This window comes from Arctopsyche grandis, chromosome 11, assembly GCF_051622035.1.
Source record: "Arctopsyche grandis isolate Sample6627 chromosome 11, ASM5162203v2, whole genome shotgun sequence".
NCBI lineage: Eukaryota > Metazoa > Arthropoda > Insecta > Trichoptera > Hydropsychidae > Arctopsyche > Arctopsyche grandis.
Genome location: NC_135365.1, coordinates 12,982,954 through 13,009,776, shown reverse-complemented (window position 1 = coordinate 13,009,776; position 26,823 = coordinate 12,982,954). Strand labels below are relative to the sequence as shown.

Below are 26,823 nucleotides of genomic sequence, written 5' to 3'. Positions count from 1 at the left end.
TGTACATATATTCTAATGGTGGCTACGACAGTGATATTGATTTCGCTCTATTATTTTTCTCTTTTATGTTCTCTTCGATTATAATCATATATGAATGGGACAAAAATTCTATGGACTAAATTACATTGTAAAATAAAATTCATTAAAACAATTTTGATAAAATATATAATTTATAGAAGTATGACAAGAGTACAAGGGCAGTGGACATAGTGTATAGAGTGAGATTGAAATGGCAATGGGCAGGCCACGTGGCTTGAAAAATGGACGAAAGATGGACAAAAGAAGTGCTATCATGGTACCCGAGAGAATGCAAAAGGGTAAAAGGAATACCGCGGGGAAATTGGGTAGACAAAATTAGGAAAATGTGTGGGGTGAGATGGATGAGAGTTGTGCAAAACAGAGACGAGTGGAAGCGTATTGGAGAGGCCTTCATCCAGCAGTGGATGGTGAGTGGCTGTGGCTATCCATCTTCTCTACAGTCTTTCTTTTACCCTTTACCCTCTCGGGCATCATTTTAGTAATTCTTTTGTCCACCTTTCGACATACTTATGTACATATGTAGTACAATATATGTATATCGATATAAAAACTTGCAAATCCGTAAATCAAATTTGAACTGTTTTTTCGACCTTTTTATTGTTTAACTTATTCGGCCACATTTTTCCAGTAATGTATTTTCACCGCTAATAGGTTTATGAGATATAAGTACATATATTTACATATATACATATGTATTGTATATTGTACTTTAAAATTAATTTTTACCATGGTGTCATTACGGATTGCCCCCGAGGCGACACTTATGGCCAACTTTTTTCCATATATACCTAAATATCTACATACTATCTATATATAAATTTATAATATTATTTTAAATTTAAAATTAAATTTAAATAATGATGGCAAATGAAGGCCAATTTGGTAGGAACTGTTTCAAATATGAAATAAGATAAATTGGTAAACTCGGATAGGAAACGATCGACCTGTAGTCACATACGTATATCCAAGGTTTGACCAGCAACACTGGATTAGGGATTTAACCCATGACCTCAAAATTGTTAGCATTATACACTAACCACTGAGCTATGTTGCTAGTTATTTATATTATATATTATGAATAATATTAGATCTTCGTGTTCGGGATTTATAATAATTACACAGCAGAATAGACTAGTGGTTAGCATATAATGCTTTGAACAGATTGGTCACGGGTTCAAATCCCACTAGTTTCTGCTGGCCAGATCTTGGATTTGCGTCTCCTGGTCGATCGTTTCCTATCAGAGGTTGCCAATTTATCTGATTTTCATTGAAACGGTTCCAACAAATTGGCAACCTTACTATTTTCTCGCAAATCTTGAATTTCGCCGAATTATAAAATGTATAAAACGCTGCAAATTTACACATTTGACCATAAATGTATTTGTGGATGCTAATTGATATGTATTTACTGAATTGTTTAAAAAAATGCTGTGAATTCACAAATTTGACCATAGACGTCTCTGTGGATGTTAATTAATATGTATTTACTTCGTATAATAATACTTGTATCAAATGTACAGTTTCTGGTCAGGAAGGCGCATTGGGGTTACCTATTAGGCCTTCCTGGTATAAATTAAAAGAAATAATAATAATAAATAAATATCTTTTAAAATATGTATGTATATATTTTCGTATACGTATAAATGTAGACATGCTTTATTATTTTTGGAAAATGTTTTTTCATTATTATTTTTTGTTTGATTACAAGAAACCTCAAACTATTCTTAAAAACATTGCTCAATTTTTCATAAATCTATTTTTGGGACTTGCTACCTAGACCGAACCGAAGTACACACAAACGACTACGTCGTTGAATATAAACATATTTATGAGCAGCACATTTTCCAAGCTCGTCATAATTATATTGACACACCACGTCGGAATTTTATATAAACTCTCCTCCCGCTATGCATATCTCTCTATATTTTCCAGGCCACGTGAATCTTTCAAGTGGACAAAGGATATACAAATACCTACATATACAGTATACGAGAACTTTTGTAGTGAAAAAAATTCCTTCCGCTACGCTTAATATCGGATTGACGTCCACATCCGTATACACAATATTTCTGAAGCACTTTCCTCAACATCTTCCACGTTTTCATGGAGAACACTCTGAATACGTTCGAGCTTATGCGATGATAACGTACGCGCGAGCCGACAAGCGCAAAATAAACAAAAATCCCATATCCTTTTGACGCGCGATCAAACGTCCCGACATTTTCACACAATTTTCGCATCCCTTATTTCCTGCCTTCACACGTTTACCCCTTTCGGCTTTTTGCCCCCTCACTCCCCCAACACCGGTTCTCTTATATGCACCCCAAAACCTCTCACCCAACTTCTATTCGTTCGATCGCCTATAATTACGCAATTAAGCCTGTGTGTGTCCCTTTCCTTATACACACATATATACAGGATGTGGCTGAAACAATCAAACGATTAGAATAAATACTTCAATTGAATAATAAATATTCATTAGATACCTTACTAAAAATAAACTACATACATATAAGAATTATTTCTCAAAAGCATTTTTATTGGTTTCACTAGATGTGTGTACATACATACATACATATATTCGGCCCAAACTAATTTAAAAACACCTCCAATTACTTTGATATTATAACGTAGAGATTAGGTAATTGGTGCTCGTTGACCACTGGTTTACTAGTGTTGATTTCGAGTTCGCGCCAAAAATGCGTCGCCGTATGAATATATCGTAAACAATAACCAATGAGATCTCTGTGTTGAGGATACACGCTGGGTATAAATACTTGGCGGTTTTGGTCCGTGCTTCATTCGGAGCTGACTCGTCAACGGAACAACAATAAACTACCTCTACGGAAAACCATCTACACTTCCACGCTACAATATTTTATCGACATGCGAGGATTAGGTCGCAAACACACAGAGGGCAAGTGGGACGTGTTTTTTTTTTTAGATACTTTTGAACATGTAAAAAAACGCTAATCTTTCCTATGCACCCAGCTTAAAAATTACACCCTGGAGTGCTTTCGGTGATATTTTATTCTTGTATTGACATAGGTTTGACAGTGTTCGATAACTTGTCTCATTAAAGTAAGGAAATTAGGGGCATCATTAAAAATTACATCGGAATCATCTGTCGGATCGACGCGATGACAGCTAAACGCGTCTTTCTAACGGCCCTACTTAAGAGGGCTGGACAGCAGCGCCTTGTCCATACAAACGTACTATACTTCTCCCTTCCTCAATTATGGCACTAGAGAAATTATTTTTTAATATGCTATGGATATCCACCATTGGGGTGCATCTATCGTTTTATTTTTTTGATTAATTATTTTTTATAGGAGCTAGGAGCCGCCAAACATCTATAAAATCGCCTCTTTTTTATACCCACGAAATGAGTCCAGCGTGCTTATTTAACGGTCGATTTAAAAAAAAATACGTCGATATATGCACAGAAAGTATCTTTCTCATACCGATGATGAAATTTTTTTAAAAATTGGTCCAGTTTTGGAGGAGAAAATAGGAGAATACGAAACCTCGATTTTGTCAATTTAAAATACGTTTTATCTGGTTGAAGCGCAACTGTCGCATTCACTCAATATTCACTATATAGCCAGCAGCGTGGCTCGGTCGTTAAGCTTCTGCTTAACACTGAGAGGCGCCGAGTTCGATCCCTTGAGCTGACCTCGATTGAAAAGAATTTTTCTGAGTATATCTGTAATGCTGCTGGTCAGACCAGGATTTGTGACTCCTGGTTGATCGTTTCCTATCAGAGTTTGCCAATTTTCTCTGATTTCATTGTTGAAACGATTCCCTATTAAAAATTGGCTAAAAATCCTTCCTACCTACTATGTCACCACTATTTGAGTATGATTAATGTAAATATTACAATAAAAATGTATGTACAATTCATAGATGTCTCGTTAATTGTCGAGTTTAAGTCAGTGTCTCGTAATTTAGCGACTTATATAATAAAAAAATGCTGTATTGTTTGTAATTTGGCCATGAAGGCGCATTGGGGTTTACCTGTAATACCTTCCTGGTATGAAATAAAATAAAATAATATATATATATATATATATATATATATATATTGATATATATTGTCGCATTCACTCAATATATACATACACTCAATATATATATATATATATATATATATATATATATATATATATATATATATATATATATATATATATATATATATATATATATATATATATATATATATATCTAAGAAAGGAACGGTAACAAAATTAAGGTTTCGGGTGTACAGCCCTCTTAACTTCACACGTTACATATGTACATAGTTGAAAAGTCGCAACTATTTTTACACTATCTCATATAAACTTTATTTAAGATAATGTCACTTAGATAAGATGAACATGTTATCGAAAATAATCTATCAATTTTCGTAATAGCAAAATTTCCGCTAGAATAGCTTCAAATCTTTCAACCAAGCAACATATAAACGGGATTTCTGTGAATCCATTCAGTTGTGCTTTACTATTTGTGAGTTCATCAACTATTTCACATTTCCATTCAGAAATTCGAAAAAGTTCAGAGGAAATTGATAGATCTCTTCTGAGTGACTTTAACTTTAAAAAGATTACTAAGTGATATAATGCTATACTACATACATACATATGTTCATATGTAGTTTGGTTTTATTCAGTTAGTGTTTTCAATTAACGTGTTCATTTCAAACACTCTAATCGCTTAATTCTTTTCACCCCATCCTGTATAGTTTGTACGTATAGTATACACATACATATGAACATACATACATACATACATATATGTACGATGAAAGCTTTCACGTCTGAGACACGCACCTAATGCTTTGAAACGTCGCGAACCTTTCGGAGATTATCTCCAGTTTAATTTGACGAAATTCTGACATTGTAATTACGCCATCTCGATTCCCCATACAAGAATAGTAACCCCTCGAGTACGAGTATTTATTATATAATATACATATATTTGTGTGTATATATGTAATCTCCTCACCCCCTTGCGTATTGTGTATTATTGGAATCGGAATTTATTTTTACTTCGTCTCGCAGTATCTCAATATGTTCTTATCGTATATTATCCTATACATATGTATATTTTTTTATTGATATTTTCGTAGGTTTATGTTCAGTGACTCGTCTTTTATGTACAAATTTTCGTGCTTTTTCTGCAAACAAGATCACTTTTCGCGTTCGTGCATATTTTTATGTAAAGGAAATTCGATAAAAATACCTTCCTTTTATTATTATAGTCGTGGGAGATGAGGTGTTATTTGCATTTAATTAATAATAATGCATGTGTGATCGTCCTGATATTTTTGTTTGTGTGTGCAAAGAATACAGTCTCGTAATTAATTCGTACGTAAATATTTAATTTTAATGTATAACTTATTATAATTACATGTACATATATTATGTATGTGGACTTTTATCATGTTTTCCTATGAAAAAAAACTGGTATATAATCATATCTAACATTTCAGTTGTAAATATTGTGATACGCATTTATAAAAATTCTTCTGAAATCATATTTGATTTATGATAATATGTATATATGTATGTAATAACATAATATGTGGCGTATTTTTGTTTTCTAATTGAAAATAATATTTGATAATACATACATATGTACGTACGTACATACACGAATAACGTACTCTTAATCCTATGTATGTATATGTGTATATGTGATGATAATTGATAATGATTTATCAACTTTTCTTCAATCAGTCATGTCGATTTGTGATAAAATGTTGGAATTAAAAATTTATTTAATTTTTTTCTGTGTTAGGTGTATGGACACCTGGGGCAGGAACATCTCCTGGTGAAGCAACATCTTCCGTAGGTACCAGAAACCGACCGGCGGTCAACGGGGAAGTCAGCTCGCCGCCCCAGGCGGCACCTGCCGCCCCCCCGCCGCCGCCACCCCCACCTCCACCGATCTGGTCTCCCACAACCAAGAAAGCATCACCCATACCAGAAAAGAGAGAGTTTCGTCCAGTGGCATTTGAATCACCAAAACCAATCAGAAAGCAGATCAATCAAGATCAACCAAATCCTGAGGTACCCTACATACCTATTTATAGTACACCAGAAAATGTAATCAAGGTTTATGTGTTTGCGGTTCTGGCATTAATTGTTTGTTCTGGCATTATTAGAAGAAGACTCCGCCGCCCTGGGAAGTTCGCCTTGCTGGTTCTCAGTCGGCGCCCGACGCTGGAGGCCTTAGCGGGCTTGTAGCACCACAACTTCCCCCACAACCAGCTTTACCTAGAGCACAGAATCCCACCATCACCCTTCTGCAAAAAGCTAGAGGTAATCTATAAACATATGCTAACTACATACTTGCATGCTTTATGTAAACCTAAGAGAAGTGTTGTGACTCACTTTCTTCAATTGAAGAAAATTATATTTGTGCACATGTACTAAGTACAACATTTTTATATCAGCACGTCATATTTTATCTCACAATTCGCACTAGTGAAAAGGGGAGAGGTATTTTTGTCCTCCCCCAATGCACTTAATACATTTTGGGTCACTAATACAGTTTTAGAATACACATATGAATTTATTTCCTATACATTTAAAATCTGCATAGTAGAGTTTGTAATATTCATATTTTTCAGCTAAAAATACTATACATATGTACATATATGTATATCTAATATGAAAATGAATGAGCCACACACAGAAAAACAACAACAAAAGAAACAATTTGTTCAATTCGATTTTTCATCACTTTCTTTCCATATGATTCCAAATTCTTGACTTAACACCTTACCGCCCGCTTTGACGCGTGGATTGTTTTCACCCATGTCCGGAAATGTGCGCGACTATTTTCACTAGAATCCGGGCCGATTTCAGTTTCAATAGAAAAAAAGCCTTTTTTGTGCATTTGATTACTTCTAGAATAATGATCGTATTGTAGTGATATTTTGAAACAATGTTCATTATATCCCTCTGCAAACATCTAAAGATTAAAACCAGGGATTTTAAACTGGAGTACGCGAATTAATTTTAAAAAATAATAAATTACGTAAATGTCATCCGAATAGCCTTTGAATATAAAAATAGCATAAAACTGAAGTTTGTAGTAGTGGACAGTAATGGACAGACCATGGTAAATCAAAATTCCAAAAATGTGAGGAATAAAATCATTTTTCACTCATTTGAAAATGAGACAATTTGTGATAGCTTCGGAATAATAGTTGCTTAGGATAATGTTTAAATAGGATATTTGGGTTTAATTTAAATTAACTGTAAAGTATAAGTATATTTTTTTAGTATCCCAAATCAACTAGTGAATCCTTGAGAACAGTATCATCTGATCTTAAATTTTTTAAAGATCCAGTGTTTCTTTAACTTGCATTTTTGTAAAGCGATATTTTGGTTTTAAAAAAGGCAACTATTTTTAAGAGGTCATAAAATTTATTTTCCAAGAATTATTCTCAAACTGTATTTTTTATGTAAATACATTAACAATTTTGATTCGGTGATTCTCTAACTTTTTTATTTAAAAAATACTCTTTAGCCATTAATAATTACGAGACGACATTTTATTTTTTTTTGTAAATTGCGAAAGTTCAAGACCAAGATGTCAAAATAATAATGTTAAACTCGGTGTTTCTCAAAGATTAAGTATTCATCTTGAAAAAGTATGGTTAGTGTTAGACAACACCAGCATCCACCATATCCCAGAAGTGATACCAGCATACCCCAGAAGTGAGTGAGCTGGTTGAACGTACAAACCATATTTTTAATTACTTACATTCATACTCACCAATGATGAATCCCACTGAAGAAGTTGCAATATTTAAAATATGATTAAATATTGACTAGGGTAACCAGCCTTTTTTTATACAAAAAATATTGTTACGTACACTCGGATTAGGCCGAGTAAGTGCAATCGGATTAGGCCGAGTAGCATCCCAGAGACTGTGTGACCGTTATAATTGGTTTCGAGGATTATCTCCCCCGAATGCACTTAGCGGGAGTAGCGGTAACTCGGGGTCGCATTCCGGTAGAGTTCTCAGAACCCACAGCGGTAGCGTGGGACATCTAGTACGTGACCATAACAATAGGCAAGCAAATCGGACGTTGAAGATGCCCTGAGAGATCTATCCGTTATAAGGCGGTACTTAGGCGATATCAAGACATTCTAGACGGAGCACTGCCAGTGCGTGTATCTCCTTAATCACCAATAAATGCTGTGAAACGACTTTGGCCTTTTACTTGGATCCTCCACCCACCCCTACGCAACAATATTTTCAAGTTGTAAATAAAATCTAAAAATATTCTCATTGTTTTTATGCTATGGCCTGTGAATGATGACAAAAATTTAAAATAAAATAATTTTTTGGACTAAGGTAACCATCCTTTTTATACAACATTTTTTTTTAAGCGAGAAAACATCTACAAATATTCCCATCTTCTTTATGATTAAAATTTAAAATACTTAATTTACGTACGCCGTGGATTGAGCGAATTGTACTTAGACCAACGGATATCTGTTATCGGTTAACTAAATGCATGCACGTACTTCCAAAGATTATATCTGGACTCTAAGTGCATTTAGGCTAAACAATAACCGTTATTAGTTATTTCTCAGAATCGGTACGGGAAGACCCAATGTCTTGGAAATACATATCCGAATACGTGACTATACAACAGGTAAACAGATTAGGCGTCCTGAGAGATCTACCCTTTATAAGGCGGTACGTAGGCGATATAATTCATTCTGGACTTAGCCGTGACACTGCGTGTATCTCCTGAATCATCAATAAATGCTGTGATACGACTGTTGGCCTTTTACTTGGATCCTCCACCCACCCCTACGCAATAATACTATAAATTTTGATTAGGGTAACCAGGCTTTTTATACAGCAAAATTTTTGTAGTGAGATTAAAATCGAAAAATATTTCCATCGTTCCTATGCAAAATTTAAAATAAAATAGATTTTTTGACTAGGGCAACCAACCTTGTTATACAAAAAAAAATTTTTAATTCAGAAAACATCTCAAAATATTCCCATCGTCTTTGTGATTAAAATTTAATATACTATAAATTTTATTAGGGTAACCAGCCTTTTTTATACAACGAATTTTTTTAATTGACAAAATAATCTAATTTATTTTGAAAATCTATTTTATTTTAAATTTTGTATAAGAACGGTGGGAATGTTTTAATATTTTTTTTTGTTGTATAAAAAAGGCTGGTTACTGTAGTCAAAAAATTATAGTATTTTATTTTAAATTTTAGAATAATTGAAAGCATTTAAACGATGGGAATATTTTTGGATTTTTTCTCGCTTAAAGTTAAACATACTTACATTTTTAACTGTATCTTGATTTGATCTAATTTTATTTTAAAATTATTAAATATTCAAATTTTTTAAAAAATAATTTTTTAACAACGATATGCAAATTTTAAAATTTAAATTAAGTTTATTTATTTTTTAAATTAAAATAATAATAAATTGTCATTAAACATTACTTACATATTATATTGATTGTTTTTTCACATTAAAAATTGTTGTATGAAAAGATTGTTAAGCCGTGTCTCAAAAATAATATTTTAAGCTTGCAATATTTATAGCATTAAGACTTTTAGATTTTATTTCAAAACTCGAAAAAAATTTTTGTATAAAAAGCCTGGTTACCCTAGTCAAAAAATTATCATATTTTTAATTTTGCAATAATTTATATCACAGAGATGATGGTAATATTTTTAGATGTTTTCTAGCTTTAAAAAAAATGTTATATAAAAAGTTTGGTTACCCTACTACAAAAAACTATTTTATTTTAAATTTTGTCATCATTTATGGCATTAAAACTATAGGAATATTTTTAAATTTTATTTTCAACTTGAAGAAATTTTTTGAATAAAAAAAGGCTGGTTACCCTAGTCAAAATATTATTATATTTAAAATTTTGCAATCATTTATAGCCCAAAAATGATTTTAATATTTTTTCTTTTTTTTCTGACTTCATCTGATTTTGTTGTATAAAAAAAGTTTGGTCACCCCAGTCCAAAAAATTATTTTATTTTAATTTTTACAATTATTTATAGCTAAAAGACGATGCTATATTTTTAGATTTTTTTTCCCACTTCAAAAATTTTTTTCTATAAAAAAAGGATGGTTACTGGTGGTTAGGATAAAAAGGATGATATCTGCCCTGCGAGATAGTCGTTGACGTTTATCCATCGTTTGTTTATTAGTTTTAAACATAGATGGCGGTAGTAAAATAAAATTATTGTTTTTATTCAAAATAACAATTTTATATACAAATTATAGAAGAGGTATGTTTTTAAAAAACTTTTTTTCAATTGCTGTTTTATATTGTTTATGTTTAGATAGGTGGGTAGTTTTTACCTTTTTTTTCATATTAAACAATTAAATAATATTAAATCAAATATATTTAAAAGGTATTTGAAAAAAATTTGACCACCTGTGGATCAAACACAGGACCAACTCGTTTCTTTTAATTTTTTTTTTATTTAATAACTTAATATGCCAACACCCAAGCGATGATATTTCATTGGGTACAACACTAGTTATTATATGTTTGTATGCACTCGGTATATGATGTTAAAATGTAAATGACTTTATTATTGAAATTCAATACTGTCTATATTAGAAGTTGATCGTTTGGATTACAATTATAACAAAGTAACTTCCAATGACTCATCTTCTATTATAAATCAAATTATGAGAGAACCAAGTTGAGTTCAAATTGCAGATTCATATGTTTCGACGTGGTATAAATATATGCACAATACAAAATACTATCGGTTCACTTTACAGAAGGTCAACTACCTCGTGGTGCATCTTATTTAGAGCAAGATAGAGATCTTCCGAACGATCGTCGTCTATCCCCGCCTAGAGTATATCCTGGAGAAACTGGTAATGTTCGTTTATAATTATTTACCCCGCTTCTATTTATTATTTTTTGTTTTAATTTCTCATTCTTTTGTTTTCAGTTTATTCTTTAAGAAGAGGTTATATGAGTGAACCGGAAAGTAGCAGTGATAGACCCAGAAAAATGGCTGAAATTCGTCCGAAACAATACGAGGGTATCGGTCCTACAACCAAAGACGGCATGCCGATAGTATTGAGATCTGTAAGCTTGTTTAATAATCTCAGAATAGTCTCTACATTTTTGTTTGTATAGTTTGTATTATTAGTAATAATATTTTCAATTTTATTTTTTTCAGGAAGTCAAAGAGGGTAATCAATCAAAATGGTACAAAAAAATGTATGACACCATACACAAGAATAAGTTTGATGGTAAATATTAGTTTTTTCATCTTTTTGTTTATTTTTGTTTTTTTAAAACAAAAAAAAATATCATTACAATGTTGTAATGATGATTTCACGTTCTATAATGTATTTTTTAAAATTTTTGTATTTTTCAGACGATTATGTTACTGTTCGGTACAAATCTCGTAGAGGTGAATATTTCAGTACTTCAGACAAAAAATTTAAATTTTCCATCGTCATTCGGTGGTAGATTGATTTGATAATAACGAATTGGCTAAATAACACACTCGCTTAGTTAAAATAACGATTTTCTATCTCACCTGTAAATACACAAAAAAAATTATATACATACATAAATGTAATATTTGCCATTAGATTCATAAATAACAATTTTTGCTTTCAATATTACAGCTGTTTTTTTTTTCGTTTATTTTTTTTTTTGCTGTAATTATAATATTTTACGTTAACTTAATTCACTGTAATGATACTAAGTCAAGGGTGTAGGTTTTGTTTTAAATCTGAATTTTGAAATAATGCAAAAAAAATTGCATTCACACAATGGTACATATTTAAGTTTTTTTATCAATTTTTTCTTTACTTACAAAAGGTACTATTAACATTTTTTTAGCAATACTTTTTTCCTCCAGCGATACAAAGCATTTGCTGTGTTAATATGTAAAAATATCTACATATCTGCAGACATTTAATATATAACAACTATCATAAATATATATATATACTAATAATATAGATATAGTTTTGGTATCTGAAAAAATATTTACTAAAATAATTTGAATACTATTAACTACGATATATGGATTTGATATGTATTATATTATATGTATACTATACTATTCATTTATATATTTTTCATTGTAAATACGACTCAATTTGCTATTTTCTTTATTATTTTGCAATATTGTATATGATTTTCTTAGCATGATTAATATTTTTAGCGACACTCTTATGTGATTATTTTAGTATTCTTTAATATCTATCAATTCATCTCAGTGACATCTTCGAATCATGTTTTCGTATAAATCGTAATATAGTAAAATTAAAATTATGTTTTGATTCAGCTCACCCGTCAACGATACACACAGCACCAAGATCTTCACAATATGCTTATTTCAATCCAAAATCTGGATATCTGAGCGAACCTGAAGGCGGAGGAGGGAATGCAGGATGGTCTAGCGATGCTTACGATAGCGATGCACCAACAAGAAGACATTCAGCATTAGATCGTAGGCGAGCTTCCGATAAAGAAAATGTTGTCAACAGTCAATACCTTCCTAGCAATAAGTAATGTCTTCGAATAATATGCAACTTTTATCATATGTTTACTATTTCCCGTACATTAAATTGAAAATCACTTTCAGATATAGCACATTAGCATCGGCGAAAGCCAGTCAAGAAGTATACAAAAATCAGCCGGGTAGAATCGAAGATTATATTCCAGGACGTTCGTCCGTAGTGGATAAAGAAGCGAAACAGGTAACAAGAATTATGATTTTGTCATCAATGGTTTGATATTTAATTGTGATTTCTAATCAATGCTTTCTTTTGACCGTTCCATTTTTAATACAAAATCATGTATGTATGTATGTCCGTCGATTGATTTGCAATTGCACATGTTTTTTTCACATTGAGCCTTCAGCTTTGTGATTGACAGTTGATTTACTCCATTATGTAGTTCATTTCAATGTTTATATTAATCAAAACGTAGTCTGCTGATTCACCAAATAACGCCAACTTGTTGAAAATGTTTTATTCATAGGCATTTTTAAACATAAACATTAATTAACTAACAGAACGTAACCTGTAATAGAATATTTAGTTATGTTTTAAATAAAGTTAACAAAATGTGACGATTAATTTGAGCTTATCATTGCGGATAGTAATTTTAAAATTGATTTAGTTGATAATAGACAATGGAATAAGTTAATATTGATAAAAATAACTTAGGAATATGAGTTTTTTGTTGATTAAAATTAATTTGTATTATATGGCATACAAATTTGTGCTCCTATAAACACCCTTTTACACCCTATGTTTTACAATTCACGAAAAACTTTTGTCGTTTCTTTCTTTCTAGTGGTGGGACGAGGTCATGGACATATTTGACGGGGTACGAAAACATTTTATCACTCAATTACTTTCCTTATTTTTTAGAATTCTTTTTAACTATTTATAACGATTAATAAAATAACCTGAAATAGTTTCACATCAAACTTTTTGTAAATATATTTATGGTGTGAGTTTTAAATATAAATTTTTTTAATTATTATTTTAAAAACATCAATTACGTACAAAAATACTCTCTGGGTTAGGAATTTGAAATGACTGATGGAGACACTTGTAAGATGTATTTAATATATAATATATTTTTTTTACTATTTATTATTATAATATAAAAAATATTATGAAACAATTTGCTCCATCGGTCAGATACTATTATATTTTAATGGATTTAACACTTAACATTGGGTGCTTACATCTAACATTTGAAATAATATAATTACTGTGTTCACTTGTGGCTTTATGTATAGTACATCGTCCGTATGTTTTTATGTTAACATTTTAACCCATTAATTTGTCGTACAACCCACCCATTCATCACCAACCATGGATTGACACACAACAACCTGCCGGGCGACCTAATAATCTCGTGACACCTTCCGAATAATCCGAGTAGTGGTTGGACGAGAACTCACCCCTTCCTCCGTACAGCACGCTCTTAGCGAGGGCCATTGAGCGGAGTGTAAGAACCTCTTTTGTTGTGGCAACGTTTCGTTGAATGTGCAATCCGAAATTTTTATTATTTAGAACTTTTTTTTATATTTTTTCTTACGAAATTGTATGTGTGCGTGTCTCTATGTACGTATGCGTGGCTTTTATATATTATTTTGTTGTTATAAAATGGTGCTTATTTGTCTCGTGGAAATGTGGCATGTTTTTGAATGAGCTTCCTCACTGAATTTGGCAACTTTATCTATTATGTATTTTTTACTTATTTCAAATTCTTCTCACAATTATTGGTATGCATCGCAAAAGGTTTCTTACACTGTTATTGCATTTTTATTATATTATATCACTATTCAAAGCATGCTATTATTATGTATACGTATAATAAAATTAATTTTAATATAATACATACTATTCTACAAATTGCCATCTAACCATAAAGCAAACTTTTTAGATACAATCAAGTTTCAATGGCATTTTATAATAAAATGTCATCAGAACTAAACTTGAAACTTTCTTTAGTCATTATACCAAAAAACGTTTTGCCATATTAACTAAAAGGTGGTTTTTAATTAAAATACATACATTTGTATGTGAGAATTGGGCAATTAAACAGATTAAATTTTCTAAATTAGTGAACTTAATTTATTTATAAGATAAATTTATTTATAATATGTACTTCTTAAAAATCGACCTCTGCACGTTTCTTCAAATCTAATCCTCATATAATTGTATTACTGTAATATATGGTGGCGTCACATGTTTGTTTTTTTAATCTTTTATAATTGTTCATAATTCATTTTGACATTTATGTATTTTCAGCAATTATCAAATCCACCTAATCAACAGCCACAGCTGAATAGCAAACATAATGTTTCGTCTTCAATCTTATCCAAATCTTATATGGCAAGGTGAGTACTACATAAAATTTACTGTATTTTATTATATTGTATAAGATTTTTTATACTTTTAATTATGAATAATTTCTTTTAAGGGCACTGAAAGAGTCTGGATACGAATCTGATTCCACTTTAGTGTTGAGAAGAAGAGAAGGAGGGCCACTCGAAGCTCCGTTATCACCACAGGAGCAGAAGCTAGCATATCGGTCTCTTCAAGCTGGTGGAGAGCCTCCATTACAAGGATTCCGAAAACCAGCACCTGATAAGCCTAAAGGTAATTTAAACATGGCATTGTTTCATGTAAATATGCAACTAATTTTATTTAGAATTTGATTCATTAATCAATGACATTGTGTCAGATTTATAGTATAATTTTAACGAATCCATTTAACTACATAATTTGATAATTATACATGTTTAATTAAAGTTTGGGTATAACATTTAACTGCATGTGGTCTATATTATGCTTTTCCTATGGTTAAAACCTTTGCATCATCAATATTTAGTATTGAAAATATTTCAAAAAATAAAAATGTACACGGTAACATCGACTTTAAACGGGGTTTAATATGACAAATTTATCTAATCAACTCATCAAAATGTATGGTTCTGAATTGATAAGTTATTGACAAATAGTACTTGCATGAGGTTATATAATATACTGGTGTCTTCAAAAAAAAATAATAAATTTGTTATATTTTCACTCTCCTACAGTGTATGTATATGTATGTATATGTATGTTATAATACATTAGTAAAAGAAACCTATTTATCTCCTCACAAAAGTCTCCATAAATGTACTCCATATAAAATTTCACAATTCTTATAAGCCACTAATATTAGTTTCAATGTAAACTTATTTATTTCCCAAGAATTTAAGAATTTAAATGAATTTGTAAAATATTCTACTTATTTTTCATATCCACATCTGTAAAATCATCATGGATCTATCTAACAAGCCATATCTATTGTTCGAATCCACTTAAAATGCATTTATATTATTGAATATAGTGTAGATAAGTGTTTCCGTTTTTGCTGTGACAAATCATTATCCAAACCCGTGTTCCACTGCAACATGTGCGCATTTTCACTCATGTACCGTTTTCACATTGCAAATTCCAAACTTTTTGATTGCAAATTTTGATAGTTACACCATGTCGTTTCAAAATCTGTTTACATATTATCATCTGGTATGCATCCTCCGTGTCATTTAGTGACCATTGTTGTCATCGATCGGCCGACCAAAGGATTTTCGCATTATCCCCGAAGCATCAACGTCTGTCTCGCAATGATGAAACAATAATCCATCACCGTTGACTGGTTTTCATGAATGAGCACACACTCCTAAATAATAATAATGCACACTGGTGGACAAATAAATACATATGTGGCACAAAACACCGAAGGTCGCCACGAGGTGAGGCCTCAATGTTGCGTTCGAACCGTGAAACATCGAGTTCAATTGTACTCGGAACACCGAACTGGGAACAATATCGCCTATCCCCCATCGACGACGGATGTTATACCATAACTGGTCTCTTCTGTGTTACTATTACTGTTTGTTTTTGCATGTGCATCACTATACAATTAGATTTTGTAGTATTAACGCTTTTACTCTGGCGACGGCTACTCTAAAGGTGAGTTGCATTTGCTTCTACTATAATATTATACTATGGGTGTTTTGGTTTTCGACTATTAAATCACAGCTTTCTATCTGCTCAAACAAGGTAAACAACAAGCCTAATCATTTTATAAGCATGTGCAAAATGTACACAATTTTTACACACTTGATGAAAAAAAAAAAAACATACGGCACACGTACACTCTTTCAGTATTTTATAGGACACACGTTTTTTTTGTATATTTAGATACCACGCGTTAACTCTGCAAACTGTCAAACTTGGATTAACTGAAGCGGCACCGAGCACAAAAATTTTCCATCTAAAGCAACAAAAAAAAGTGCATCAGATAATTACAAATTTATTATGTTTCCACAGACGATACCGAGATTGAATATTTTCCACTGTCGCCGACTTTGACCAGAATTCGCGTGCACAAGAATGCCTCGAACGATATACTTTGCTATCCCATAACTTCTACTGTAACAGATGTAGAGTTGTTCTCTAAATATCAACAGGCACCTCTGCCTTCGTTTATTTCTTTGGATTATCCGAAAGCGACCAAGTACGACCCTCCTGCGCCTCCTAGGAGGTTGTCTTCCAAAGTCAACTCTACTTTGAAACTCGTGTCTTCGATACCATCGTCGACCAACACTCTGCAAACGAACGTGAAGTACATTCAAAACAAGCTTTCGAATAAATCGGCAAATCCGCCCCAGAAGGAAAATAGAAAGAAAGAAGTGCGAGAGACGAAAATGAAATCTGCTGATGGAAAGCGAATAAAGATTACTAGAGCAACTGTTCCAATAAGTTCAACATCTTCAAAAGTCAAAACAGGAACTAAATCTTTATCTACGAAGAGGATTATAAACGAAAAGTGCACAAGTAGTTTCAGCTCACCGAGGAGAACCATGTCTCCGGTGGATTATGCCAGTGCTAATTTAAACAAATTATATTCGGAAAATCTGATTTATAACCGTGAAGTTATAGAAGGTGGTGCTGGTCGACGTACTCCAATATCTGGAATTCTTGATAGAGGAGCGTCTTTAGATAGAACTTTTGCTAGTGAAAAGAGGAATTTGCCCTTGAAAAGCATTCAAGAATATCCCAACAAAGCTCTGTCTAAATCTACTGAAACAATCATTCTATCCGATAACGGAATAACGAAGGAAAAAAGATCAAATGCAGCTCCAATTAAGAAATCTTTATTATCTTATTCATCATTAAAGAATGGGGGAAGGCTCTCCGATGACAAAAGATTGAAAGCTCCAATGAGTATATCAGCTCGTGGTAGGGAACTCATGCGTACTTCTGATAAATTAATCAATCCCAATTCGACTCCAATTCACAAGAAGATTTCACAATCTTATTCCAGTTTACCATTGAAAAAGTCTTCGTCGGTAACCCGTCAACGTAAGTCCCTAGAAGACATAACATCAAAGGTGAAGTCATCTAACAGCTCTTTGAACAGTATTAAATCATCAAAGTCCGTATCTAAAACATCCAAAACTCACGAAGCGTGCAAATCTAGTTCGAAATTCAAAGACAACCAATTTGGCGACTTCAAAACGGACAAATCGAACGGATCTAAAACGTCCAAAAAGACGTCCAAGGAAAACGACAGGAAGCAGTCGATCGTCAAGAACAAATCTCAAAGTGGTAGTGGTGTCAAATCGTCCAAGTCTTTAGACAAAGCTACTTTGCAGTACATAAAATCGGTCAACCGCGAAATCGATTCTTACGTATCCCAGTACGAAAATAACCCGATCGTCAATTACAATGAGATCATGGACCAAAGAGACGCCGTAATGAGCGATTCTTTCTTTCAACATTTGCTGCTAAGGGGTGTGCCTCCTCAAACACCGATCGAGCCAGACGACAGTTATTACTCTACGTCAGTCCTAGAGAAGGCTAAACTATTTCAGAACGGTCACGAACCGTGGCCTTTGACTAATCGCCCGGTCAATTCGTATCTGTCACACAAAAAGCCAGTGACCGATTCTAAATTTCGCACTTGGGACAGATACGAGAGATCCAGACCGAGGAGTCCCAGAGCCGTGTCTTGGCCAGGACGCATGAGTCAATCTTGCATTAAAAAGTTCGACAGCTTATCCAACAGATCCATCAACGATGTTGGTACCTCGTTGATTTTCCCCAAAGCGGACAACAGAAGCAGAAGTGAACCGCCACTGCCCAAAATGGTATTTTCGCAAACCACCAGGCCGAGGTCTCCCGTTGTTACCAGACATATCAAACTATCTGAGTCGCCCAAAAAGATTGTTTATCAGCGAACGCATTCTCCACCGGCAAAAATGATCTTTTCGCAAACTTCTCGACCTCTGTCGCCCGTTATCGTTCACACGAAGAAGAGAAAAATACCGGAACCGGCGATTAGATTGCCATCACCCTCTAAAATTGTATTGACGGAGACGTCAAGACCGGTCACACCCACATTCAATAAAAGACGTTTGAAAGAACCTGAAGAAATACAATTTATACGTTCCAGATCCGAATCTCCAGTACTAGCTTACTATAGTGACTCTGAGCCGATGCGAAAAAGGGCTTCTCCCGCCAAGTATATAAACGTTAAAAGTCCTAGGAAAATTCGCGAAGAATCTCCGTCTCCTTCTCCGATGAGGTCCCCCTCTTGTAGAAGAATACACAGTGCAAGAATTTCCCAGTGCAAAGCTGAAGATTGCATTTCAGGTCTGAAAAAGAAGATCATTCGCACTCACAGTGCAGGCGATGCAGAGGCTAAGGAAAAACCAGATACTTCGTTTGTTCGCAGCAGCTCTTTTCTAAATCTAGATCACATAAAGAATCACCTGGACTATCAAGAGTATATAACGGAAATGAAGCATCGGAAAAATAAATCGGATCGGTTTAAAGAGTTGCATAGATTTTACGCTTACTTGGAACGCATTGGCGAGTTGGAAAGAACGACTTCAACGAGCGATTTACGTCCTAGAAGAAGATTTGAAGAGATTATCGATTTTGATCGCTGGAAAAGAGTCAGAGCTATGGAGAGAGCTGAAGAAGAACTAGATCGTTTGTATAAAAAGATGAAAGTGGAACAACAAGAAAAAGATTTGCTATTCCTTCCACATGATGCCGAAAGCTTACGATGGTCTCAATATAAGGATTGGAATTTGAGAATAAAAGAAAAGTCTGTTGAGGATTTAAGGGATCATTTCACAAAACTGGCCGATAATGAATCTGACAGGCATGATTATTATAAGAAGGAATCTGATTTTCAAAGAGATACTTACAAACCGTTGTGGAGAGGAAATTCTGTCGTAAATTTGGCGTCTTCTTTGACTAAACGAAGTCCATATGATAATGTGGAAAAGATTGAAAGATCTGTATTTAAACCTAAGGTTGAACCCACTCTCAGCAATATTAAAGAAAGATTAGGAATTGGAAGTAGATTGTGGAGCAGTCTATCAATGGAGCAAGTCAGTGCTTTAAAAAATCAGCTGAACTCTATTTACAGCAAAGATTCGGATTTGAAGCCAAAAGAAATTGACGAAGTAAATGAAGATTATATAATAACAGTTCCCGATGTGAAAACGGAAAAATCTAAAAGTGGTTTACAAGTTCGCTGCAATTCATTCACAGTTGGTGATGTAGTGAATGCCATGGAGCCGAACAAAAATATCAAAGCTGATTCCATTAGCTCAATTCAAAACTTTCCAATGGATAAAGATCTGAAGAATTCTTTGAATACGTATCAAAATTTATCTGAACGGGATAAGAAGCGAATTTCGATGACTCTCAGTCAAGAAATTTTAGAAAGAGTTAAACATGGTCGCGAAAAGTATTCGCCTGTAGTTTTAGCCAAAGAAACTCGAGGAGCGACGGCAGCCTCAAGAATTCGAGGAATTGCAAAAAATCAGTCAGATTCTCCTAGAGCATGCTATTCAGAAGATGTGTCTGAAGATGAAAAATCAAATGATTTTGCACTCGTTTTGGCTCCAAATAATCAAGCAGAAGAAATAAAACGCTCAATCAATGAATGGTCTGAAGGACGAGCTAAAGATGACAAGAAGAATGATGAAAGTCCATCACCGTTACATCCGTCTTCCGCAAGTGAAACGGAAACCGGAAGTTCAGATGCTTCCAATAGGACTGTAATATTCCGTGGTAGCAAAGACGAAGTACAGAAGAAGGTGGAATATTTCGAACGATCTAAAGACGAAAGTTCCACGGGAACGATTATATATCACGCGAGAGATGATTCTTTCGAAGATAACAAACACGACAGTCTACAAAGCACCGATGAAATACAGAACATTATGTCATCTCCTAGTTCATCGACCCGAGAAGAAACGAAACCGAGCAAACTGTCACATTCCCAATCATATTCTAGTTTGAAAGAAATATTCGGAGAAACGCAAATGAACAATTACGCGTCCCTATCGCCTTTACCGAAAACTCAAAACAAACCACCCAAGATTACACAAAAACTTGAAACAACAAACACTGCAATATCTTCAATTGTTTCTAGTACGGATAACATCTGCAGAAGTAGAAGTCTTTCCCCAGATCCAGAACGATATTGGAGGGCGTACTTGAGTCTCGTAAAAGCTGGCGAAGTTCAGAAGCTAAAAAAGAAGTTCGAATTCAAAGACGATTACATGTACGATTTCGAGGAAAGTCTGCCAAAATTGCGCAGACACCAAAGCGATCCTGAAATAATCAGAACGATACTTCAGCACAATTGGAACAAGAAGAAACTGGTTAACGTGAAGCGGCACGAAAGGGGAGACGTCGACAGATTGACGCACAAATACGAAACGTCATCAAGAGGCAGAAGTCGCTACAGAAGACACGGTATAGCTTCTCCAATACCCAAAAACCCACTACGCGTAGAAGACAGAGACATGCCTCACATCGACGTCATATCAAAAATAGCATCCCTCAAACCAGATACTTTAGCTCACCCCATAACCGGCGAATATCCAATCGAATGCCCCATAGGAGAAGTCCATAAGATTCGCCAACAATTCGAGGACACTTCTCTTCTAGGGAAGATGTTTACTTCTACTCCGGACATACACGAACTTCGCGATATTGCTCCTTATCTTTCCGGTCCGTGGGTCGCCCATAAGTACCCCAAGCGAAAGGATAACAATAGGTCCTTGTCGACTTCAGACTACATAACTGAAGATAAGTATTCTCCGGTTCGAAAAGATAGGCCCAGACCCAAGTCTACGTCTCCGATTCGACCCCCAAAACCTTCGTCCATTTTAAAACAGGGTAATAATGCGAAGACGGTGGACATCTTCGCCGATCAGGAGTTCGATCCTGTGAAGCACAGACCCAGATATAGGTATTTGCCACCGAGAGACGAGCCTCCAGCCAGGCCTGCCTTTCCTCATCAGCTCCAACAGCACCCGCCATCAAGACCCACAGTTACATTCCAAGGTTTCAGAAGCCATATATATTTACGTGCACAAATTTTACATTACATACACACCCACCGTGTGCCTTGTGTTTTTTTTATGCATTAAATTTATTAATTTTTAATGTAGCTCTGTTGCATTATGTATTATATTTCGTCTATATTTTTTATTTTTTATTTATTTCTTTATTATTTGTGACCCATTACATATATCATTCGAATCGTATTGATCGTAGACCCAGAACTGGCGCCAATACCCCCGCCTAAAGGAGTACCTATCAGCAGAGATTATAGTCCAGGTAATTCATATTTCGTATAATTTAATCTATTGTAGCATAATTCTGTCATTACTTAGTTATGGCTGTATAATACAACATGTATAATACTTGCATGCATTGTTTATATAATACGTGATCGTTCCCATATCGCAAACAATGAATTTTAATTTCGATTATGCAAATTTCTAAACGTATCTTCTTATAAGTATGCTGTTTATGTGTTTACTTTTTATTTTTGAGTTCCTTTTTTTTCATTTCTTTTGAGCTTACGTTTCCCACTAATGTGATTACGTTTTTTCACCTTGAACATAGGCTAGGTTATATACTGCTTGTGAAATGCGCTAATCCGCTATTTTACTTCTATGCAGGTGTCATCAACCGTTATTTCACTCAATTGTTTACTTAAATGTGATTATATGTGTATATTTCGTTTAAGAGGAACATAAGAGGTTACCAACTGTAAGTCGCCAGTGAACTTGTATTTCAAAAGTCGTCATCTACATATGTCCTTCAATGCTATTTTCTAGGATTTTTTTATGTAAATATTCATAAGCGTACATGTAGTGTAGACGTGTACAGTAGATTGCACGTCTACTGTACACGTCTTTAAACACATATTTCATATATTGCATAGATGAAATATGTGTTTAAATTTTCAGTAGATATATACATACATACATATATTGTATTTTAATCAAATGATAACTTTCAGTCTGATGTACATATGTGTATTAATAGCAATACGTATCGGAAAACTCCCAGGTGACTTTTCCATTACGATAATGAATACTACCATAGTAAAATGATTGATCACTTATTTGTTGTTGTTCGATTTCGTTTAAGAAACTTACTTAAATATGTATATAAATATGTAATACTTGTATATCTTACTGTCAAGGTATTCACTCTGGTTCGTTCATGAACATACTAGTTTGTTAATATGCAACTATTGGTTTTGGTTTTAGATTAAGTGTTAAAAGTCAAAAGCTATCTTCAAATAGATTCACCGAATGTCGCATGAAACTTTTAGCTCACAAAACTTTTGAGATGTCAAAACGCCAAGTATTTAAAATGTAAATCCTATGGAAACTGCATTATATAACGTTGCTATAGTTCCTAATATAAAAAATATTGCAACCCAGGGTAAGCATACAGACATATGTACATAAAGGATGGGATAGACGATTGAAAATATTTTAACTTATGCCTAATAGTTTGTGCATGAACAAACTAGGTAGTTAATTTGTCAATTTGTTGTTTTGCGTACACTATAACTGGCCAGATTTCTTCGTGTATGAACAAACTGGTATGTTCATGAACGAACGAAATTTACACTTGGATTGTAACATATATGTACATACATACATATGTACATATTCGATAATATTTAGAATTTTCGAAAATTTTCAAACATAAATTGGACATTACCGTGAACTTGGTAACCTCTGTTGAAAATCGTCAATGAGCACCTGTGACCGTGGTAACATTATTATATATTAAAATACGCTGCGGAGAGGCTCGGCCAATTTTCCCAAGTGTTTTTATTCAAAATTAAAACGGCAGTATCTCGTTCATTTCGAGACGCAAAAGACGCGTTCACTTGAAAATTTTAACTTGGTTATTGTATCAATAATCGAAAAACCGCTAAACAAACACTTGAAATGTTATCGTACCGACATCTCGGCGTCGCTACTCTTCTGATAACAGTGATAACGCGTTAACATACATATAAAAACCTTGTAAAAATGAACTCGGCTTACTCTTATAAAGACCTCATATCTGGCAATCGTATCAGTTTGCATTCGGCAACCGATGTACAATCGTTGGAAAATAAGTTGAACAAAATAAATCTTCAAGATGAAAGTGATTCAATTATTAACTATAGGCATTCGATGCCTGCTGATGGAAAAATGGAAGCCAAACTAGCCACTCTGCCGGTGCTGTATGGACCAAAACCTTACAGTTAGTATTTGATTTTCAAATTTCTCGTATTTGACTTAGTATTGCGTAATACCATTCGTTCAAATATTTGTTTAAACACGTGTAGTCGTTTTTCGTTGGTGTCGATTGAGATTTTCGCACACGCATTCTCTTCAATAGGTGGTTTTATCAGTTTGATTATAAAACGAAAAATCCGCATGTAATTTTGTACTATTGTGAAAATCATCGTGTAATTATTGGGATTATTATTTGCTTTGTCTTTTTAAATGTTTCAACTTCCGCCTATTGTTTTCCCTGATCAAATATTTGCTTCGTATAAACGAGGAATAATTAACATACGCAATTCGAACTAAAATATTGCAGTAACAAATTTATTTCAAACAAAATTATAAAATAATTGAACGTTGTGATTACATATTGAAAAATTTCAATAATAAATGAATATTTTTTTATATAGTTTTGAATGAAATATTTATATTATAAATTGTCATTTATATATGTTAGCAACTATATATGTACGTGTTTATAGGTTTAATTATTGATTTTATTTTTCTGAATATGTCATTTAAAGTTCGTAAGGCTTCTGTGCCGCACCTATTTTCCCATACGACCGTGACACATGAAAATTCAATCGAAAATATGTCGATTGTTCGACCGATTGGTGAAATGTTCCACATATTTGTATAGGACGTGTCTGTGTTGGTCATTCGAGTCATAACCGGTAATAGAAAAGCGTTTTGGCGGGAGATTTTCACCGACTAGTCTCACAAACAACTGTGATCAGTAACAATTCGACTCTCGTCGTTACAACTCGCACCGTTCGACTGTCAGTGGTTTACAAGTCAACTTTTACTTTTTCGTAATTTGTATATTATAAATATTATACTGTAATTATAAACGCTTTCTTTATTAATATTTCGTATACCGTTTTTCCTCTACGCAGAATCGCATTGATGTTAGTTTTGAAGCAACTGAAGAAACTGGCGGCTTTCGGTACGTTTTCTAAATGAGTCTTTTTTTTTTAACTCGCAATGGTTTTTTTCGGTTGTATCGATTCGCTTTGACCCGATGACATTGTTCAGTGTCCACAATTGTCACCGGAATACAAATATCCTTAACTGTTGTTATTTGTCGCGTGTAACTAATACCTGATGATGATTCGCCGAAATTGCTGTTTATTTTTTTTTTCTATTGAAGTTTAACCGTGTGTGAATTTGGTATTTGGAAAATTCTCAGAGTTTTTTACGCAATCAATTTTGTCATTTTTTGTTGGTTCAATTTAAAGGGTTAAATAAACTGTTCTTTATCTGTATAATTTTATCTACCACAAACTAAGGTGTGAATCCATGTAGTTTTTTTCCCGGAAAAACAGTCTTATTTTGAATTTATTTGCTAGTGATTAGATAAATCAATACGTGTAGATACAATATTTATACTACACTTATATAGCGTAAAATATACATTATAGATTATATAATACCTACATTACATTATAGTTTAATAAAATGCAATGTTTGGAATTATATTATATTATTTTAGGGTTACTAATTATAGTGTTTTGAGAATTTTGATAACTACATATGTTATATTATAGTTATTAGTTTTACTTTAAATTTTTAATTGTTAAATAATTCATTAGCAATTTGCTATTTAATGATAAATAAATAAATGTGTTGATTCAAAAAGTTACATCTTTACTTTGTGTACATATATTAATATTTTTATTGAATCAACATCTCTCATATGAAATTACATAGTTTCTAGCATCCATTTCTCAATTGGGCTTTATTTATTTTTTACAGTTGTCACGTCACATTCGACAACATTTTCATCTTATTTGAAATATTATACTTATATATACATATGTTACAGTCAAAGTTTAATATCAGTTTTAATATATTTTGACTAGTTAAAATTTGTTTCATCGTTGTTATTTCATATGACAGTGCATTTACTATCTGACTGGTCAGAATCAGTCAATATGTATTCTGTTCTTCGTTGTATTCCATTTCGTTCATTCACTTTTTGAATATAAATTACAGAACCTAGGCTTTCAATGCGGCCTGATTTTGATATATTTTATTCAAAGTACCTACTGCTTTTTGAGGCGGAAGTCGCATTTTTGTTTTGAACAAATTCTTGGGGTTATCGTAATGTGAAACTATTTTCCATAATTCGTAATATTTAATAATATCAACGCATTATTGAATCCTAAATCATTCTGTAAAAAATCCTAACTATCAAAGCTAATATATAATTACTGGCGAGCATCGACGAAACCGTATTTTTGCCTGTAGTCAATTAATAATTAATTAAATAAATAATTTTGGATATTAATTATCTAAAACGATATTCGAATAGTAATTATTTAAAACGCCACATAAAATATACTAAACTCAGGGCCGCGAATAGAAGTTCGGGCACCTGTGTGCAAACTTGAATCGACCGCTCATTTATTTTACCAGCATTAGTATATATCTTATTAATTCGGGGTTAAAATTTTAATCACAATAAAAATTAACCAGAAAAACAGATAGAAAACCAAAACGTTTAGTTCTGAACAAAACCAGATGACAGTGAGACTGAACGTTTTCAAGTTATTTCATGACAATATAGTGTTTTTACCCCCA

The 26,823-nt window shown here is 33.2% G+C and overlaps 2 protein-coding genes across 4 annotated transcripts in view; both read left to right on the top strand.

Annotated features, from left to right (window-relative positions):
- Positions 1 to 26,823, top strand: part of LOC143918987 (uncharacterized) — an 87,503-nt gene that overhangs the window by 48,138 nt on the left and 12,542 nt on the right. The window contains exons 3-13 of one of the 3 annotated variants that reach the window (XM_077441133.1): positions 5,839 to 6,110; positions 6,206 to 6,362; positions 10,853 to 10,951; positions 11,029 to 11,168; positions 11,263 to 11,335; positions 12,388 to 12,610; positions 12,688 to 12,802; positions 13,404 to 13,436; positions 14,876 to 14,964; positions 15,048 to 15,226; positions 22,211 to 22,273. In XM_077441133.1, the coding sequence (XP_077297259.1) occupies positions 5,839 to 6,110; positions 6,206 to 6,362; positions 10,853 to 10,951; positions 11,029 to 11,168; positions 11,263 to 11,335; positions 12,388 to 12,610; positions 12,688 to 12,802; positions 13,404 to 13,436; positions 14,876 to 14,964; positions 15,048 to 15,226; positions 22,211 to 22,273 (1,443 nt within the window). The remainder of the gene's footprint in view (positions 1 to 5,838; positions 6,111 to 6,205; positions 6,363 to 10,852; positions 10,952 to 11,028; positions 11,169 to 11,262; positions 11,336 to 12,387; positions 12,611 to 12,687; positions 12,803 to 13,403; positions 13,437 to 14,875; positions 14,965 to 15,047; positions 15,227 to 22,210; positions 22,274 to 26,823) is intronic. The other 2 variants (XM_077441134.1, XM_077441135.1) reach the window with 2 other exon arrangements.
- LOC143919210 (uncharacterized) lies at positions 16,380 to 22,083 on the top strand. The gene is made up of 3 exons (XM_077441422.1): positions 16,380 to 16,470; positions 16,949 to 20,833; positions 20,894 to 22,083. The coding sequence occupies exons 1-3, from the start codon at positions 16,380 to 16,382 to the stop codon at positions 22,081 to 22,083; spliced, it is 5,166 nt and encodes a 1,721-aa protein (XP_077297548.1).

Bases quoted from the DNA above. Each gene is read 5' to 3' on its own strand.
- LOC143919210 (XM_077441422.1), top strand. From the start codon at position 16,380: ATGTTGCGTTCGAACCGTGAAACATCGAGTTCAATTGTACTCGGAACA. The intron at 16,471-16,948 runs GTTATACCATAA...ATGTTTCCACAG, and splicing joins ATCCCCCATCGACGACGGAT to ACGATACCGAGATTGAATAT. The intron at 20,834-20,893 runs GTCTACAAAGCA...CATCGACCCGAG, and splicing joins CGAAGATAACAAACACGACA to AAGAAACGAAACCGAGCAAA.